This window comes from Vigna radiata, chromosome 9 (assembly GCF_000741045.1).
Source record: "Vigna radiata var. radiata cultivar VC1973A chromosome 9, Vradiata_ver6, whole genome shotgun sequence".
NCBI lineage: Eukaryota > Viridiplantae > Streptophyta > Magnoliopsida > Fabales > Fabaceae > Vigna > Vigna radiata.
In genome coordinates, this window is record NC_028359.1 from 862,318 (window position 1) to 881,689 (window position 19,372).

Below are 19,372 nucleotides of genomic sequence, written 5' to 3' on the forward strand. Positions count from 1 at the left end.
AACTAAAAATATTGTATTTTTTTTTCTAATGATTTCAAGCTGCTTTAGTTAAATTTCAATTGTATTTTCGTCTTTATGTATGAAAGCAATAAGATCCTTTAAGTACGTGGGTTAAGATTCATGATCATATGTATGAAAAACGAACTTGTGAATGTATCATTGGACAATAATAATAAAATGGCACGTTATTAAAAAAATTGAACAAAGATAAAGAAAGAATTATTTATCCAGTTTGGTTATAATCTATTTTAGTTGCACTTGTCAAAGGTTCACTCTCTCGTCGGTTACCTTCATAAATATAAAAATAGGAAAATAAAAGAAGAGAAACCATTAAATAAAAGAAGAGAAACCATGATTACTACGACGAAGTAGTAACGACACAGTGAAGTACAAAGGAAAGCAGCTAATAAGATTTGGGTCCTCAATTTCTTTATTCGGTTCTTCTTTTGATTATGTATTTTGATTGTTTTTACTTTTAAATTAGTGTATTTAATTTATATATTATGGGTTAAATATCTAGTAGCACAAATTAATGTTTTGTACATGAAAAGTGATATCATTGATTGCATGTTTTATTTTTTATTTAAATAAGTTAATCTTAGAGTATTATTATAAAATAATATATCGTTAGGATTTCTATTTATTTTTTAATTAATAAAAAAAAGCGTTCTATTAGGTAAAGAAAGAAGCGAAAAAAATATGGATACTGGATAATTATAAACCTTAATCTTATCTATGGAATTATCTAATTTTTATACAAATACAAGATTTTACAAATTATTTAATTAAAAATATGACCCTTTAAAGTTATCCAATTTAAACAGCAAACTTCTGCAGAGAGTAAAAGATTAAGGTGAACGCGAATATTCTAATACAAAAATTAAAATAGAAAATAGACATCCGAAAGAGATATTCATAATTGTGTCTAACGCATTAGTAGACAAACTTGTGTAGTATAAGTTTGTACTGAATATTGAAGGTAGACCTCTAGCATGAGATAAAACAGTGTTATTGTTTCTTGAAAAGTTTAAGATGGAAAATAAAATATACCTAGCATTCGTTGTTATCTTGACCTCATCATCCCTTACACAACAAAAAGTTTACAGGAAAAGTTTAGCATGGATTATACCATGATTGCTCAAGCAACAAAATCCCAAGCCAAATTGCCGTACAAAATTATGGAAAAATTGGTGAAGTGTTCTGAGATTTGGTCACCGTCTACTGAAAATGGACATAATTTTATAATTTCCTCTCTATTTCCCAAAATATACAGCCTAATTGTAATAAAGTGTATGATACATTAAAAAGAACAAAAATAGAATTGCAGGTACTCAGGTGATAGTAATGATGGTAAATGCAGCTAGTTGTCAAAATGGGAGTTAGGAATGGAACTTGAGAAGCAATCACCCGAGATAAAGCTTCAATTTTCGCACAGCTCCAACCCAATGCTTTTAGACTGTCGGGTTCCATTATTTTTACCTTACTCTTCGTCCGCCTCATTACCGTTGATGAGGATTGCACCATCCGTAGAATCGGCATCCACTACAACTGCTTCCTCTTGGCTTCCTTCCTCTCCATTTTGTTCCTCATGCTCATCTGGATAGTGCTCTTCCCCGTTATGTTCAGTCAACTGGGACAAAAGAACATAAAAACAACATAAACACACTTTATACCACTGACAATCCAATTGGGGTTATAGGTTATCCTTTCTGTAGCAGCAAAAGGACACTATCACTTTAGGAGAAAATGTTGAGAACTTATGTACGGTGTTAGCTACACTATTTATTTTACCTCGTGGACGGAGTCCCCATTCTCAAGAGGTTGATCCCCTTCTTCTACCTGCATGTTTCTGAAAGCTTCCACAAGGGTGATATATGATTTATCAGCCTGGTTCACGTACTCTGATGCAGGAGGGTAAACACCTCTATAATAAAAGAAATAATTAGTACAAAACATCTGTTAGAAGTTTAGCACACCATACAGAGTAATACAAAAATGACCAAAGTTGTAAGATACTTGTAAAAAAAAGTACGCATTTCCCCACTGACCTTGTTTCTGCAGCTTTAGATTCAACAGCAAGCGCAACTTGCCAATCATCAAACAAATTAGGATACTCCTCAGGATCAGCCAATGATTCTGCGGCTTTTGAATTAACCTGTGCATGCACATTAACGAATAGATATAAGAATTTGTATTTCTAATACACATTAAACCTGCCAATATCCAGAACAGGGAAATGGACTGTGAACATTTCCTACCTAATATCACGAGAACAGCATAAATTTCAGACTGTTCAGTTATAACTAAATCTGATATATAACAAATTACCTTACTGAGATCTTTTCTCCAAATTGCCACTATCTCTGGGACCTTGCTCGGGAGATAGGATCGAGCCATTAAAGCAGCCTCTGGAATCCGATTGCTGTCAAAAGTATAACACAGCTACATCAAACTGCAGTCTAACTTAACCCTTTCTCTCTCAGTACAGTAATATCATAAACAAGAGATTACAACCACAAAATATTACCTTTCCACCAACAACTGAAGGCAGTCCTCAAGTTTACCCAACGTGAATAAGCAAAGGAATGCAACATTATTTTTCCCTTGCTCTTTAGCAAGAGTTGCAAGTTTTGATATTCCTTCAGCATCCCCTAAAGAAGAATATAGCAGTAATAATCCACTCAAATCCATAGCGAATTTTAAACACTCTTCAGCCATTTCTAACTGCAAGAACAAATAATACAGTGATCTGCATAAGACCAAGAACGATACCCAATACCAATCAACATCAAGTGTCCGGAATCATTACCAATTACAATAAGAATAAAATAAATAATCAACTTCCTAATCATGCATCAGAATCAGCACTGAGCTCTTGTACAATTGGAACTTTTGATGGAGATGGAATGGAGTGTTCATAATGGATTGCTTTTGGATTGAGCAATAAATTAATGATGCTTTACTTTGTGGAAATTTTAATGAAGAAATGGAAGACTGCACATTATTAATTGGGATCCTATTGTAATGTTTGATAATTTGATAATTTCCTTCTTTTATCCCATTGTAATGTTTTCCATCACTGAAGCATCATATCTAACAAATATTAGATGATGAAAAACTCATAAAACAGGCATTTCTGATTTCTATTCAACCACATATGAATAGTTTCACTATTTTGACTTAGTGGTTGCTGAATTTTCCCACAAGTGGACTATAAAAGCTTGGTTGATTCCTCTTACCACAGTCACTGTAAAATGCAAGAGGAAGATAACTCTTTAATCGGGGTGAGGAGGATAAGCAAAACCAGAGCCAGGTCTGATTTGTTTTCAATGGTTAGTGAAGATGAGACTTTAATTTTGACTAAAGAGGATGTGCAAGACTTGGAACCTTGTTAGACAAAGAACAGACGCAAGTCAAGCAACATGGTAAGAGACCCGAAAAGTAAACCTAGCCTTATCCCCTTTTGCTGAGATAGTGCTGTGTGTGAACCATTTGGGGTCAAATTGAAACACGACCACTTGCATTAAAAAATATTAATGAAGCGGCTTTGTTCAGCTCGATCTGAACAGCATCACAAACAAATCAATCAATACTTTTTTGCTAAGAAAACGGGTGCACACTCCCGCATATCCATCTAAGCACATAGTACAAGACTCTACAAGTATTGGTGTAATGTAAAATAACATACTATAACAACGCTGTTAATTCTGGAGAATTTGGACTTCATAGTTTGGCACTAATCAAATCTCCGAATCCTCTTAAGCATGGTCTTATTGAGAACTATATTTAGGAATATAATTCAGCCAAACGTTAAATAAATCATAGAAACTCATTTGATAGAGAAAAACACCTTTCCAGTAGACATAGCTAATTCTCCCAATTGCTTCCATTTAGACTCACTCTGCACTTCAGTGGCTATACCCTGCAAAAGAATAATGAAAATATAACCCCACAAGTTAGACTGATGCATATGAGAAATGTAAAAAACTCGAAACCCAAGTTTTCAATTTTCAGAAGTCAAATGATATATGCTCGTGGGAAAATATGTACTTGTGCATTTACCTTAGCAACCTCTAATCTTCCAAGCTGAATGGCTAGATCAAACCTGTAGTCAGGGTCAGTAGCTACTTCAAGAGCATCCTCTATCATTCCTCGTGATTCCAGGAAACGAGCCACACTAGTGAAGGAAACAAATAAACAATTGCAATTACGGTGGATGTCACATCTGAACATCAAACATTGAAACTGTAGTCCAAGTGAACACCATACACAGAAAATTATTCTAAGTCAAACACCAGGAAAAAAATGCAGCATATATTCATTTCTTAAAGAAAGCAACCAATGATAAATAACGAACAAGCACGGAGACTAGTGAGTCCAGAATATATCAAAGTAAGGTATCATCATTAACAAGCACACAAAAAACTTGAACACGAGAGTGTCAGATTATTGGAATTGTTAATTGTTTTTGGTAAGTATATTTCCATAATTTTATAACACAATGCAATACAAAAAGAAAAGCTTTTCACAAAACATATCAAACATAATTTCTAAATAATGAAAGTAAAAGTCATTTTGTAACGAAGTAACAAAAAATATCTACTACCTGTTATGATGTTCTTTAGGAATTGATGGTAGAATTTCATTGGCTCTTTCTAAGTCACCACGCATGACAAGTGTCTTGTACTCAATCAAGCTTAAAAGTAGCGTGTATCCCATAACACTGAGTAAAATAGACAAAAGAAGAAAAAATCAGGATTACCGCATTGAGTAGTTTTGAATGATGCATACCGTTGACTCACTTACTTGAACTCCTTGTCTATCAAATAGACCCTACTTTGGCTGGCAAGATATCCCAACAAGTACATAGGACGGTCCAAATGAAACATTGTAGTTACCTAAATTCATAATGAAATGCATCATCAGGAATTGTAGGATCCTTGTTGTTCAATAAATGCACATACGATAAAAGAGATTCATCAAGACAAAGCAAAAAATATTACAGCAAGTTCAAAAAATAAGTATGCATTTTTTAATCTAAAAGGGAAAAGAGATAATACCTCACCACCAACACAATAGTTAAGCCTCCAAGAAGAATTGTTGTAGATAAAGCAATCCCCAACCCAGATCCCTGTCCTGATGCGTTCACTCGTTTCATGTAGGAGCTCAAAGGCATCTTCAACACCTTGCTCATCTGCAGGGCTTCCACTATCTAAATATGATGCTACAACATCACGCTGCAACAATGGAAGTTAAAATGTTTATATAACACTTCACCAGTAAAGTGCCATTAGATATTTGTTTAACCAAATCATAAAGGTAAAAACAACGCCTTCTCATAGAAAGTCAATTGTAAAAAATGGATCAAGTTTGTAGAATCCTCACATTGTACTTCAAGATGTAGAATGATGTATCACTAGCAATTGTCACTAGATCACCACTGTCAGCCCAGTAGAGGTTCTGACACAAGAAAATTTAACAAAATTAACAAGACAGAGAAAGAAATAAAAGCAGAATGCTGATGCCACCTCATGGAAGCACTTACTTTAACATTAACATCAATACGACGAATCAACCTGCATTCAGCCCAATCGTAAAAGCAGATGAAATCATTTGAGCACATTGCCAATACAGTGCCACCAAATATTCTTTCAGCTGAAAAAGTTGGTCGGATACTCTTCTTTTCCTGAAATATACAAATTTTGTTCCCAATTAAAACTTTCTTAGACAACTAATTTCATTCGGAAGACATCCTAAATGATGGTAATTTTTTGTGTGAACCAAGTTAGGCGACAAAAATAGAAATCAATGATCTCTTATTACTAGCAGCAATGGAAAATGTTAGTCAGATGCAATGGTCAAGGAAAATTAACTGATACCATAGTTTTATTACATGGTCCCTTTTATAACAGTAAATCATTGGCAGGAACCAGTTTGGCCATCCTTTTAACAAAATTATTTAGTTTGGTGGTCATCACTTTTGTGTTTTCAGACAAAGAATAAAAAGAAAGAGTAACTAAAAGTGAAGCACAACCTGGAAATTTTTGCTGAATATTTTGACTTTCGATGTGCTTTCTCTTACAGCGTATTCCCCATCTGAAGACCAAGCAAACTCCAAGGCAGAACCAAATGATCTGTTTCTCCATGCCAAAGCAGTGTATATAATGTATTCCCCATCTCCACAAACAACAACAAACCTCCCATTTGGATTGTGCCTTAGACTCTGAAAATAAAAGTAAACTAAGTGTCAGACACCAATCAAGATGCATGAAAAATTAAATTTCTAGTCATAATTAAACCTAAGGGGCAGACTATTAGTTTGAAGCTCACTTTTTTGAAAAGGGATTGAATATAAGAAAATAATAGTCTGAGATACCAACTAGTTCTGTCATTAACATCTGAATTTGAATGCCTAACATTACACAGTAAAACCTATATTTATTTAAATAAATACTCATCTATACACAGATTACATAAAACAATGGCATATTTTATGCATACAAATACAATATAGAGGCAAAAAGAATCAATCAGAATTAAAGAAATGTCAGAAAAAAAGGCACGAATCACCATAATACAAAAGTCAGAACCAGAATTGAAATATCAAAATGTCAGAATTGCTAAATAATGTAATACGCTTGCTTCTTGTATCCTTTAAAAGTTGCTTAATATGAGCATAATCGATAAAAGTAGAGAAGTAATGCAAAAAAAAATGAGACTTAATATCAAAGAAAAGGGATGCTCACTCACTTGGGGATAGAGATCACAGGTGCCCAACTCCTTAACAGCCAATGGTAACCTTTCTCCATCAGCAATCTAAAATACATAGTACTTGTGTCACTAAAGCAAGTTTCAACTTTTTTCTCATGTATTATATGGACAAAAAAGGTTAAAAAGAGCCCATACCTCCACATCTGCTCCTATACTCCTTATATTGACGGTTTGAATTTCATTGTGCTTAGCCCAAATTATTTTTCCACTGTTATCCATGCTGGCTACAGGTTCTTCTCGACCAAGTTTGACCATAATAGTACCTTCATCATAGCCTATCACAACCCTTCAGAGAAAGATTTTTGTAATTTAGATAATGTCACGATCACGAGAAGAAAAAAGTAAGAAAAATGTTCTGCTTTCAGTTAAAGCAAACAAGATCCCATGACACAAGGAGAAAAAAACTTTGCTAATCAGTAATCTAATCAGGAGCGAGTATTTCATTACCAAGTCTCATATCCTACACCTCCACCCAACATGATTCAGAGGGACTGCAGATATGAGACTTGGTAATTACTTTCACAATTTAATCCAAAAAAACTCACCGACGTGAACCCTTCAGGTATCCAACAGCCCAAACTCTTTCAAGGCCATAGTTCAATGTGTTCTCCAGCCTGCAGGCAGATTATAGCACCATCTTACTTTAAAAATAACTGGAGTATATCCATAATCTCGATAAAAACTTCAAACTAATCTTGGTATAAAATCTTTAAACAGTGTAACATGGAGCAAGGCCACAATATCTAATATATAAGAATCTAGCACCACTATCCACTCTTCCTGACCAAATTTCAGCAATATCTAAATTCTCAACTGAACATCAATTTTAGGCATACATGTCAAAAAAATGGGTTAAGTAACAGGTGGAAAGCAATATCATATATTTTGAAAAAACAAGTCATGATTTCATTGTGATAAAAAATTTAAACTAAAATCAAATTATTCAAGTTCCTATGATAGAGTGACGATGACAAAAATGGCAAGAACAACACACCAAATTAAATAACAAAACATAAGACTCTCAACTCAGTAATATGTAAACAACATAAAATTACCTATAAGTTGTTGAATGCCAAATGCGCACTGTGCCATCCTCAGATCCAGTAATGATTATAGGTAGTTCAGGATGAAAACATACAGCAGATACATTGTGTGTGTGACCCTCTAGAGTCTGGACACAACTTTTGGTTTGATAATCCCATACCTGTTTTAAAGGTTTTATTGCCATGATAATTCCTATCCATATATACATATTGGAAAACAAATTAAACGGAAGATGACAAAGAAGAAACAGAAAATAGAAAACAAACCTTGGCAGTGTGATCATCAGAACCAGTAATTAGATAAGGTTTGTCACCACCAGTAAAGTAATCAACACAATTCACTCCCTTTTGATGGGCATCCAATGTAAAATTGGGGTCAGGGGAGCCAAGATTCCAAATCTGCAAGTGAAGATAGCAGTATTAATACATTAATTTTTAATATTTACCATAGGAGTATGGAAATAAAACAAAGAAAATGGACGAAACAACTAGCAAGAAAAACACGTGTTTACCTTTATGGTGCGATCAAGAGATGCACTGGCAAAGGTGTTTGTGTCTTTAGGATTAAATGTCACTTGCATGACATAATGAGAATGCCCCTCAAATATCTGGGTACAGATCCAGCCCTTTTCCCAATCCCAAAGCTTTATGAGCATATCATCAGATGATGACAACACATAAGGAAGGGTAGGATGAACTGCAACACATCTAATGTAATCTGTATGTGCCTCAAATACTTTAACTTTATCCATTGTGTTGTAATTATATACACGAATAAACATATCATCTGCCCCTGCCACAACCCACTGTCTGCGAGCAATAAACTTAGCTGACCTAACTGCAAAACCAAGCTGTATATGAGAGACCCACAAAATATATAGAGAATGAAATAAAATGAATCAAGAGGAAGATATACAAGCAAAATATATAGAGAATGAAATAAAATGAATCAAGAGGAAGATATACAAACAACGAAACAGACTGAAAAATGCACACACCTGGTAACTCAGTAACCTCAAAAGACTTGGCCATGGTCTGAAATAAAATGATAAAAAATTAAACTAATTGCACAGACAAATATCCAAAGAAATTACTGAGGAATATCCATTTGAATAAAGTCTGGCAAAAAATTCCAAATATATGAACAGGTGGTAGAGGTCGTCTTTTAATACCAACCTAAAATCTATAAATACAGTGCATATAGAATGTTCAGTCTTATGAAATTTTAAGTGATTGCAGAAAGGCCATGAAGTCATTATAGAACACGCAAGAAGGATATCTCTCATTCAATATCACCAGAACACAAACAAAATACACCATACAGAATGTACAAAACTAAGTACAGGAGCACTTTTCTTCTTGGTTTTTCCCCGTATTTGACAAAAAAAAAAAGGCTATAATTCTTCAAAAACATTGATGATATATTTTTTTGTGTAAAGAGGAGGAAAAAAAGCCATAGACAATGCTGATAATAAATCTACAAAAGCCCAAAATTGTCAGATAGCTTGACTATCAAGAGTGAAAGGACATAAAAAATATCCAAAAGGAAGGAAATACACCAAAAATAGACTTCCCATATATGGGATATCTAAACTATAATTTTCTGTAGAGTTGGAGTGGCTACTAGCATTTTATCAACATTTTTCTTATTACAAAAGATGACTGTGACCTCGTGCAGATAAGCAAACAATAGGCTAAAGTGGAAGCAACTCAACCTGGTTGGGGTTTGAAAGCTAAACTGCTAAAGTTTAATTTTTCTATGGTCGGTTTGGGTAAAACACCTTATTTAAACAATTTTCAATAAGCTCTTGTCGCACAAAAATTGTCATGAATTAGACCATACAATTATTTGAAACAAACAATCAAAAACTTCATTTAAGAAGCTTCGCCAAAAAGTAATGAAAATTATAGAAACCCAAAACTGTTCCAAGCGGCCCCATGCATGCTAGCTTAAGATATATAATCCTAATATTTCAGTAGAACACCAACATTTTCTGAACATCGCTGTCAACTAATATATAATCATAAAGTAGATTTTTAACAAAAGGAATAAATTATGCATATGCTTTCAATTTTGAAGAAGACATAATATATAGACCCTTTATTTGTGCATCAGCACATTACTATACATAAGCACCATGCAAAAGATGGTGTGTCCGACTCAGGTCCCAACATGCAAGAATTCAACATTACATTTTCAATTCGATATAAAAACCAAATAGAAAAATCTACAAACCTGAGATTGGTAGTTCCAGATACAGACAGTTCCAGAGTATAAACTTGCCAGAATCCTGTATTAATTAACATCACACATTCAGTGAAACATCCAAGTATCCACTATCCCCAACTCCTTGTAGAGATCATGCTTGAGAAAAACTAAATGATGGAGTCACATCCAGTAATTCGTGATGAGTAACATATTACAATGCTGTTACCAATTTAGCTACATATCCTAAAATAATTCCAGAGTAAAATCACAACAGCACAACCAAGGACAAGGCATTACCATGGTTCTGTAGGATGTAGATCCACAGACTTCACTCTCTCTGATCTTTGTGCAAGCTTTCGCTGTTCAAATATATCAAAAATACACAAGTTTAAGCAGTAGGAAAGTAATACACTGCGCTACCCCCGGTTGCAGAGAAGTCCAAATCACAGAAATACTATATACCAAACTTATCAGACATTCCTCCGAAAATAAACCTCAATAGGAAAGACAAAAAAGAAGAGTACCTTAATTTCGAGTCGGAGAGGCTGCAAAAGCAAGCAAAAAACAAAGAGACAAACAAAAAGTAGTCAATGCACAATTCCACAATAGATCCCGTGGTAACTGAAATCTGAAAATTAATTTAGGAGGCTAGCGTTTGAAGTCACGGATACACAATCAATTGAAATTCAAATAGGAGGGAGCGTAATAAGAAAACATCAAATCGAAGCGAGTCCGCTCCAGATCTAGGATTGCTGAGAACCGTGAAGTGTTAGGGATAAGAGAGGAAGCTCACCATTTTCGAAGATTGCAGAAACTAACAAGCTTTTATCGCGAGCACTCGTCGAAGATCCAGCCAGATTCGAAGAGACCACTAGATCGAGCTCGAAGATGGAAAGGGATAGAGAAAGCGGAGCGCCTCGAGTGGTTTGCTTCGCAGTGCAGAGTTTTGCAGTTATTACGATCGATGAGGAACAAAGGGGAACGGAACGCTGTTTTGCAGTTAAGGCAAGGATTTACGAGAATGCCACTGGGCTCTGTAGTGTCGAATGACAAATACGTCGTCGTTCTGTGTGCTGGTAGGGTGTAGATATCTACCTATATACTAAGATGGTTCTACCTATATACTAAGATGGTGCTGGTAGGGCGTAGATATCTACCTATATACTTCTGCAATAAAATTATGGGAAATTCTTGCAAATTAGTCCCTGTGATATTTTAGTCCTTGCAATTTATTTAATTCGTTTAAGGACAGTTTTGATATTGTAGGTTGTTTCCAAACAATAATTTCTGTCTCCGGAGTAAGTATTTGGAAAGTCAATTTGTAAATTTCAAAAGATTCAAACACGTTAAATTTGAATTTTATTTTTTAATTTTAGATATTTTATTGAAATAAAATAATTCAATTTTTTTCGTTTTATTTTTTTCCAGTAAAGGATTTTAATTATTAGCAATATAACATTTAGGTTAATATCATACAGCGTTTTATAATTTTAAAGTATTAGTTGATAATACTTTTCAATTGATGTCAACGTCGATTTTTTTTCTTATCACTGACAAGATTAAAATTATTTTCAACTGATGTAAATAATTATTTTAACTTGTGTCACTTTGATTAGATTTTTTAGCCAATTTGTTTTTCTTTTTAGCTAATGTCGATTGAAAAATTTCACAAATTGATTTTTAGCTAAAAATAATAAGTTGGTAGAAAGTTTTCTTAAATATATACAGGGAGAAAGGGCAAAATAATAATAAACCAAAATATTTCTCTCCATGTCTTCAACTAATTAGAAAAAACATGGTGAGCTGTAATGAGATAAAATTAATTTTGGCTCTAACTCAAATTGACCACAAGTAATAAAAAATCTTACATTAGATTAACAAAATTACACTTAATATCAATTTCACTTTGCATATTTAGAAATTTGTGTAAAAGGAATTGAAAGAGTAACATGCAATATGTGGCAAGAATGATGGCTGAAGGATAATCTACAATGTTATTCCAAAGAAAATTCTGCCCAAATTGACCACTCCCATCCATAATCCTCAAAGAAAAAATGCTCAAACAGTTAAAATGATGCTGAGTAACAAAACTTGGAAATCTTGAATCACGCCAAGAGTATATAGAGATTTAATACCCTTAATCGATACCGTCATATCAATCTCCCATTTCACAGTAATTTTGTCGACTAAACAGGTTCATGCGTATGCTTAAATTGCTATCTTACACAAGGACCAACTATCTAGAAGATAGTGTGCATTTGTAATAGAAATAGACTGAAGAGAATGTCAGAGGGAAGAGGAAAAGAGAGGGATTAAACCCCTGAGACTACATATAAAGTCAATACAAATACGTAGGAAATCTCATACATTTTTTTTTTCACAAAAATAATCACTAACAGACTACTTGTTCTTCAATGTTGTTCAAGAAAAAACTCTGATACAACAAAAAAGTGATATAGAAGGGTAAACTTCTTTACATATATTCCTTGTTAATCATATGGAATTTGGATATATGCTGCATCACAGATGAAAGGAATGTCAGCATACATACCAACAAGAGCACACCTTATGCACTCCAAAACAGTAAAGAGATAAGCAAATGATACGGCAGTCCAAAAATGCATTCCCATTTTGCCCCAGTAGAGTGATAGTGGCATCCAGCGGCTAACAGTTCCTATAACCTGCAGGGCAATCTCCAATAACATTCCCATCACGACATGAAATCTGAAGAAATGAGGCCATTCTTTTCTCCTCACAATTCCAAGATATGCAACAAAGAAGTATGCCATGAGAAACCAGCTAGGCAAGCTCCCAATTGCCATAAGAAAAGGGTACGTGTAGAATTCAAAGCATTCCAAGAATGGATGAAGATTATATGCTGTCTCAGCATACATCCATGTCTCATGGAGAGGCATAAGGTAAGGTAGGCATGCTAATGATCTCCACCACCATTGTGGTTTTTTGGTCATTGGAGGGTAACGGAAGCTAGTTGGGACATCCTTTGATGCTCTAGGGACCATATTGGACTTGGCTAATTTGGGTAACCCAGGGAAAGAGCGAAAGAGAAGATTTTGACCCTCACTTAAACGTAAGCTTGATGCAGCAAACACGTTTGAAAATGCCATTCCTACCACAGAGATTATATGAACATTTTAATTAGAAAATAGAATGATCAAACCTAACTAACAAATTTCTAAACATTACGTCCGTACCCCTAACAAAGGGTTACTTAAAAGTACAACATTTAATAATGATAATGATCCACGAAGGCCATATAGAAACCCTTTTTTCTACCAAATATATTATAAACTTACAGTCTCTGCATTGACATTACACAGATTTTACATTGTCATTTAATCTCAAACTGCTATGCAAGACAAGTTTCTTACCTTTCACTCTAACCACCTTGAAATAATCTCAAAAAGAGTTCCGAGTAAGAAAATTCTAAACATAATATTTACACCCTCAATCAGCTGTTATCTAAAAAAACCACATTCAATCATAATACACCATTGAAGCCCTTTTCCTACAGAACAGAATATACTTCTAGAGTAAATAGTGCACATACTAACTGCGTCAGGAGATTTTACGCCGTTATCCAATCACAAAATTTTATGTGTAGTAATTTCGCATTTAGCTAAATTATTGCAATAAATACCTTGAAAAGCATCCCTATGATGAATTTTGATTGGCTGACAGTGTAAAAGCCATTTATACTGTCCGTGCACAGATTTTAAGCTCATACTTTTAAATGTTTTGTCATTCACAGAGAAGGCGGGTCAAATAATATTCTCACAAGTCATAAGCTCAAAAATTCAAATCATAACCAATGGAAAAGTCAACGAGTTAACAGATAAGTACAGCATGCACGAACCTCTTGGAAACGAGGATTTACATTCTAAATTATGTCGCGAAAAGCTCCGGATGTTTGAGGCGGCAACCTTAGCAGACATTCGAGAAGCGCATCGAACCACGGAGCTGCCGGGTACGACATGATTGCGTGACCTAGAATTCACAGGGGCACACCCTTGGGATATAATGCAACCATTTTGTATCATGGTTGCTCAACTGATTGAAGAAGGAAAACCACGAAAAAATCAAATTACGATTAAATTAAAAATTTACAGCTGAAAAATGACTACCGAATCAGATAATACACAACTAATTAAAAAAAAAAAAAAACATAAACATTATAATCACATCACGTAACATTATAGAAAGCTAACCTGAGTCCCAGAATCAATTTCCAGCGACTCCTACTTAGCGACTCCAGTGTTGAGGGAATTTTCGAGGTTCGTGTGTTAGGTTTATCTGCTAGCGTCTCTGCACATCAATTTTCACAGAACAAAGAGATAAAGAAATTGTGTGCCTCGATTGGGCTGGAGAAAATTTCTAGAGTTCGAAATGCGCCAAGCCCAAGACCAAGACCAAGATAAATTATTTTCTTTTACCTAGATGGCTTTTTCTTTCTACACCCAACTATTACTAACTACACATCTCTATTAATTAAAAGACTGAAATACCCTTACTTTTGTACTTTCCCCCTGCTGTCATTACCGCTGCACTTCGTTCTTCGCTACAAAGAAAAAAGAAGAGAGAGATCTTGTTTTAAGACACATTTTGTGTGTTTAAGAAAACTTTTTCTAAAAAATTGGTTTAAGAAAATATCATTTATATTTTAAAACACGTATGAATTTTCTTTTGTTCCGAAAATATTATTCGAAAAAGGCAATTATATTAGAAATATTGGTTTAGGCTTAAAACCCTAATATCTAGGTTTATTGAATAATATAATAAAAATATTGTGATGATTCAAAGAAGATCAATGTCATATGTGGATTTATTGAATAATATAATAAAAATATTGAGATAATTTTCAGATGGTTAACCTAATTAATCATCGTTAATGCGAAAGTGATAAAGTAGAAGTGATTATGTATTAGAAGCATAAGGCATATATCCAAGAATAAACTTCTCCACTTTCCAATTTTCTCAAAGCTTCTCTATCCCTTCACCAAGTAAACACCCTAACCAGTTTCCTATATCATGATATTTTTTTAATTGGGTGCTCAGCATTAGTCTGACTTTAATTTATATATACAATACAAAAATCTTCAACAGGTATTCCTCAAACTGAAATAACTAGGGCTAAAATCCTTTGTTGTCTCAATAAATTTTAAAAGATATTTATTTTAAATTATAATTTTTTTAAAATATTAAAAATGTAGATGTAAAGTGATATTTTCAATTTTTACATTTTAATATTTACAATCATTTGAAAATTTGTATTTTACTTTGTTAGTTTATTTCTATATTTAAATAATTTTTTTTAAACTAACAAAAGAAAATATATTTTTTAAATTATTTGAAATATAAAAATTACAAGTGTCATTTTGATTTATATTTAATATTTTAAAAAACTATAAATTTAAAATAGGTATTTTTTAAATTTAAATTATTTCTCTTGAAGTGATTTGATGTTTAAACTCTGAAGAATTATTTTAATATATATAAGTTATAATTATGTTTAGTTACTATTTTGGTCTAAATACAAAACACTACGTGATTTGCAGAATAATGTCAAGGTTACGAGCCTTGATACAAAACACTACGTGACCTTGAAAATAATTAATATTTCAATAAATTTGATATTCGTATAATCATTATTAGATTGGCTTTATATGATTTTTTTGCATTAAACCGTATTTTATTTGGAAGATGAGATGTGGTTGATGGGAAGCCATAAAATTATTTATTTATTTTTATTAGTAAGAGGAGAACCTTTGAACATGGGTTGAACAGAAAGGTTGAGTGTTTCTGGTTCACCATGTTCTTCTTCCTTTCAATTTCCAACTTATCATCTCATGTATCAATAATGGAGATTTTACATGTTAGACTATTAAAAAATAAATGTATTTGTTGATATGAGTAGTAAAAATCATTTTTTATATATGCTTTTTATATTAATGATCACTCTCCATCCTCGTCAGTGCTTCCTACCCTCATCAGTGTTGAATATGACACAAAAAGCCAACAAACAACTTGGATAATGGAAGTCAGGAAGCTCATCCAGCCTTCACAACAACACTTATAAATCTTCCTTAACAAATTTTCCTTATATTCTACAATTTATTTTCTAAGAAGCAATCAAACATTGCTCCCTGTCGCCGCGTATATAACCTTGTCTCTTTTCTCAAAGATTTTAATTTCAGTCACCAAAACAAACAGAATCTGTTCCATTTCGCTCGATACTGTCCATCCAATGTCAAAATATCTACTTTGTTTGCTTATTTGTTTATTAATTAGACAACATGATTGAACTTCGATTTGACTTCTCGTTTAACGAACTTAGACAAGTGTTAATAAATCTTTTCCAAATATTTGTTCTACCAAAAGCAAATTATGCTGTGGGTTAGGAATTATTTTAGTAAAAGATAAATTATTTTTATTACAAATTTTACTTCAATTAAAAATTTTATATATAAAATAAGTGTAAATCTTTTATATATTGATTTTATAAGATTGAGACTAAAATTTACTACTTAATATAACATTATAATGTTTGAATTTATTTTAGTATTTTTTTTTTATTTGTTGCATCTACTGTTTTATTTATTGGATTACTGTAAATCCTAAATATGATATTTGTATTAGAATCTATTTTTGCAGAGTTTTATTATGTTTTATTTATTGGATTACTCTAAATCCTAAATATGATATCAAAGTTGTATTAGAATTTATTATTGCAAAGTTTTATTATATATTGTTTTACTTATTATTGGATTATTATTATTGGATTACTGTTGGATTAATATATTTAATCTCATACTTGTTATGCTCTGATGTAAAGAGGATGTTAAAGAGTATATATCGATTAAAAATCAGATAAATTTTTTAATATATATATATATATATATATATATATATATATATATAATTAAGCTATTAAATAGATTTGGTAAGATTAAGTTAAAATTAAAATTAATCTTTTAATATTTTTTGTTTTTTCTTTTGAAAGTCACTTGATTATGAGGAATGATTTTCGCAGAAAATGATTTCGAATTTAAGCATCTAATAATTTAGACTAGAAAAAAATGGTACCATCCAAATATAAAATTCAGCTCATTCATGGAATCAATTTAATGAATAATCTAAATAATTTTTTGCCTAATTATGGTGGAATGAAAATAATAACTTTTATTGTTACCTTTATTGGTAGTAACAAGTGGGGAATATAGGTGGGCCCTCACCCTCCCATTATTGCATATAATACCATTATTTTAATGCGAAATAACTTTATTTTTCTTTTCCATGTGAATTTATTTCTAAATGTTACTTTTTGTTTGTAATATAAGAAACCTTTCAATACAATACACCTACTAATAAAAATATTTAATTTAGTCAATTTTGTAAATATTATCAATGTATTATATATTTTTTTTATGGGTGATTTTTTTTCATATTAATACAACATAAATATTCATAATATTTAATAAAGAGAAACAAGAATTTTTTTTTAAAGCCATATAAAAATCGTAAAATACTTTTTAAATAAAAGAAACAAACAATTTATTCTAAAATGTATCGTATACCAAAAACAAAACGCAAATATAACATAATATAACTTAACACGTAAAATCAATTAATTACATTAAAATTTTTACTTATTTTTCAATGTTATTTTTAAAACATCTTTCTCTTAGAAAAAATTATGATGGCGTAATTAAATGTCAAACATTATAGTTAATGTCGGGTATTTTAAGAAAAATATCATTTGATGAATTAAAAGTAATTAAAATTTATTCCGTTTGAGGACAAATTTACTCATCTTTAATGAAGTAAAAATAGCTTTTATTTTTCTCCATTTTGGCATAATAACATGTTTCATCAATAATAATTTAAAATATTATTGTTTTGGGATTTGCATTTCCGATGATATTTGTGATAAAGAAAAAAAAAATGAATAAAAATTGAGACAAAATAGAAAAACAATACAAATAGTCCAAATTTGAAACGCGTTATAAGTGGATTTTGATAGGTTATTATGATAATGTGATAAGTAAATCTTAAGAAGTGATTATATGCGTAAATGATATGATTAGTTTTAATAATTATTCAGACAAATCTTTATATTGAAAATCTTCTATTAAACAAGTGTGTCTCTATGATGAAACAAGAAGTTCTTATAATTTGAATATATTCTAAACTTTAAATTCTAATTGAATATCTTAAAATGTATAATCTATATATGTTCAAAATGTTTATACTAAATTTGAAAATAAACTTAAGTCAAAAGCATTCAACGTGTGTCTCTTTATTGATAGTCTAAATATTATTAATAAATTTGTATATTTTATTAAATCAAATTTAAATCCATCGAAACTCACGTAATAAAATTAATTCAGTCCGAGAACATAATATAAAAAAAATACGTAATTTTTTTACATTCATTTTATATACTCTTTCTTACTTTTCTTTAAAAAAGTATTATAAAAATTTATTCTTTTAAAACCATTTTATCCTTGTTAAGTATGTCAAATAAATGTTAATGTATGTTATATTACTCTTACCGTAAAACCAGAAATGAGACAATTAATTATTATATTTAAACAATATATATATATATATATATATATGTTGGATGTGAATCTCAATAAAAAAAATAACAGAACCCTCTCTTGAATCTTAAATAACATCCGTAGAATTTGGAGAATTTGTTCTTGGTTTGAATATAGCCACATAATTGGATCCTAAAGTAACGTTGTGGCTACATTAGTGTGCAAGTTCTTTACATGCACTTTGTCTTATTATGAGAGCCAAAAGGAAACTGGTTTTGACGTTAGTTGCTTCTTCAGTGCATTCAAGGGTTCACCATTAATTAAAAACCTTATATGTGTGTCAAGTTTAAACCCTAATTACCAAAAAAAAAAAAATTAAAGTTCTTCATCTAGAAAAAAATATAACAGTATAAATATCAAAATGAGTTAAAATTCGTGAGTTAACTCTCAACTTATTACAGGTTTGAATCAGATTAAGTTAAAAATAAATAAATTTCGACACAGACAAAAAATTGAATACCATTCATTAAGAACTCGACTTATCCAAGTTAAAATTGTAGAAAGTAGGTTGACTTATCAATCCATCTATAAATTTTAAATATTAAATTATATTAAAAAAAACTAAAAATGATTTGTTATCTTTAAAGCGTTGTTCTTATGCGATGATTTGAGAAGATATAAATCAGCTGATTTGCTAGAATTCAATGTTGAACTCATCTCACTAATCTGCACTTCTATTCTCTCGTAAACAGTATTATCAGCTCAAACGAACATAGCGTAAATGTTTTTAG

At 31.7% G+C, this 19,372-nt stretch overlaps 2 protein-coding genes across 2 annotated transcripts; both read right to left on the bottom strand.

Moving 5' to 3' along the window:
* Positions 1–1,026: 1,026 nt before the first annotated feature.
* Positions 1,027–11,119, bottom strand: LOC106773970 (coatomer subunit beta'-2). Its single transcript, XM_014660743.2, has 24 exons — positions 10,817–11,119; positions 10,548–10,568; positions 10,321–10,382; positions 10,051–10,105; positions 8,813–8,849; positions 8,327–8,652; positions 8,082–8,213; positions 7,827–7,975; positions 7,317–7,385; positions 6,907–7,057; positions 6,751–6,816; positions 6,035–6,223; positions 5,546–5,686; positions 5,386–5,460; positions 5,061–5,237; positions 4,807–4,898; positions 4,607–4,723; positions 4,063–4,177; positions 3,851–3,922; positions 2,528–2,724; positions 2,329–2,422; positions 2,049–2,155; positions 1,792–1,924; positions 1,027–1,630 (listed from the first exon to the last, which is right to left on the bottom strand). The coding sequence occupies exons 1-24, from the start codon at positions 10,817–10,819 to the stop codon at positions 1,481–1,483; spliced, it is 2,730 nt and encodes a 909-aa protein (XP_014516229.1). The 5' UTR covers positions 10,820–11,119; the 3' UTR covers positions 1,027–1,480.
* Positions 11,120–12,309: 1,190 nt separating this feature from the next.
* Positions 12,310–14,405, bottom strand: LOC106773972 (protein TIC 20, chloroplastic). The gene is made up of 3 exons (XM_014660745.2): positions 14,250–14,405; positions 13,898–14,091; positions 12,310–13,150 (listed from the first exon to the last, which is right to left on the bottom strand). Exons 2-3 carry the CDS (start codon positions 14,079–14,081, stop codon positions 12,513–12,515), a joined length of 822 nt encoding a protein of 273 aa, XP_014516231.1. The 5' UTR covers positions 14,082–14,091; positions 14,250–14,405; the 3' UTR covers positions 12,310–12,512.
* Positions 14,406–19,372: the final 4,967 nt, after the last annotated feature.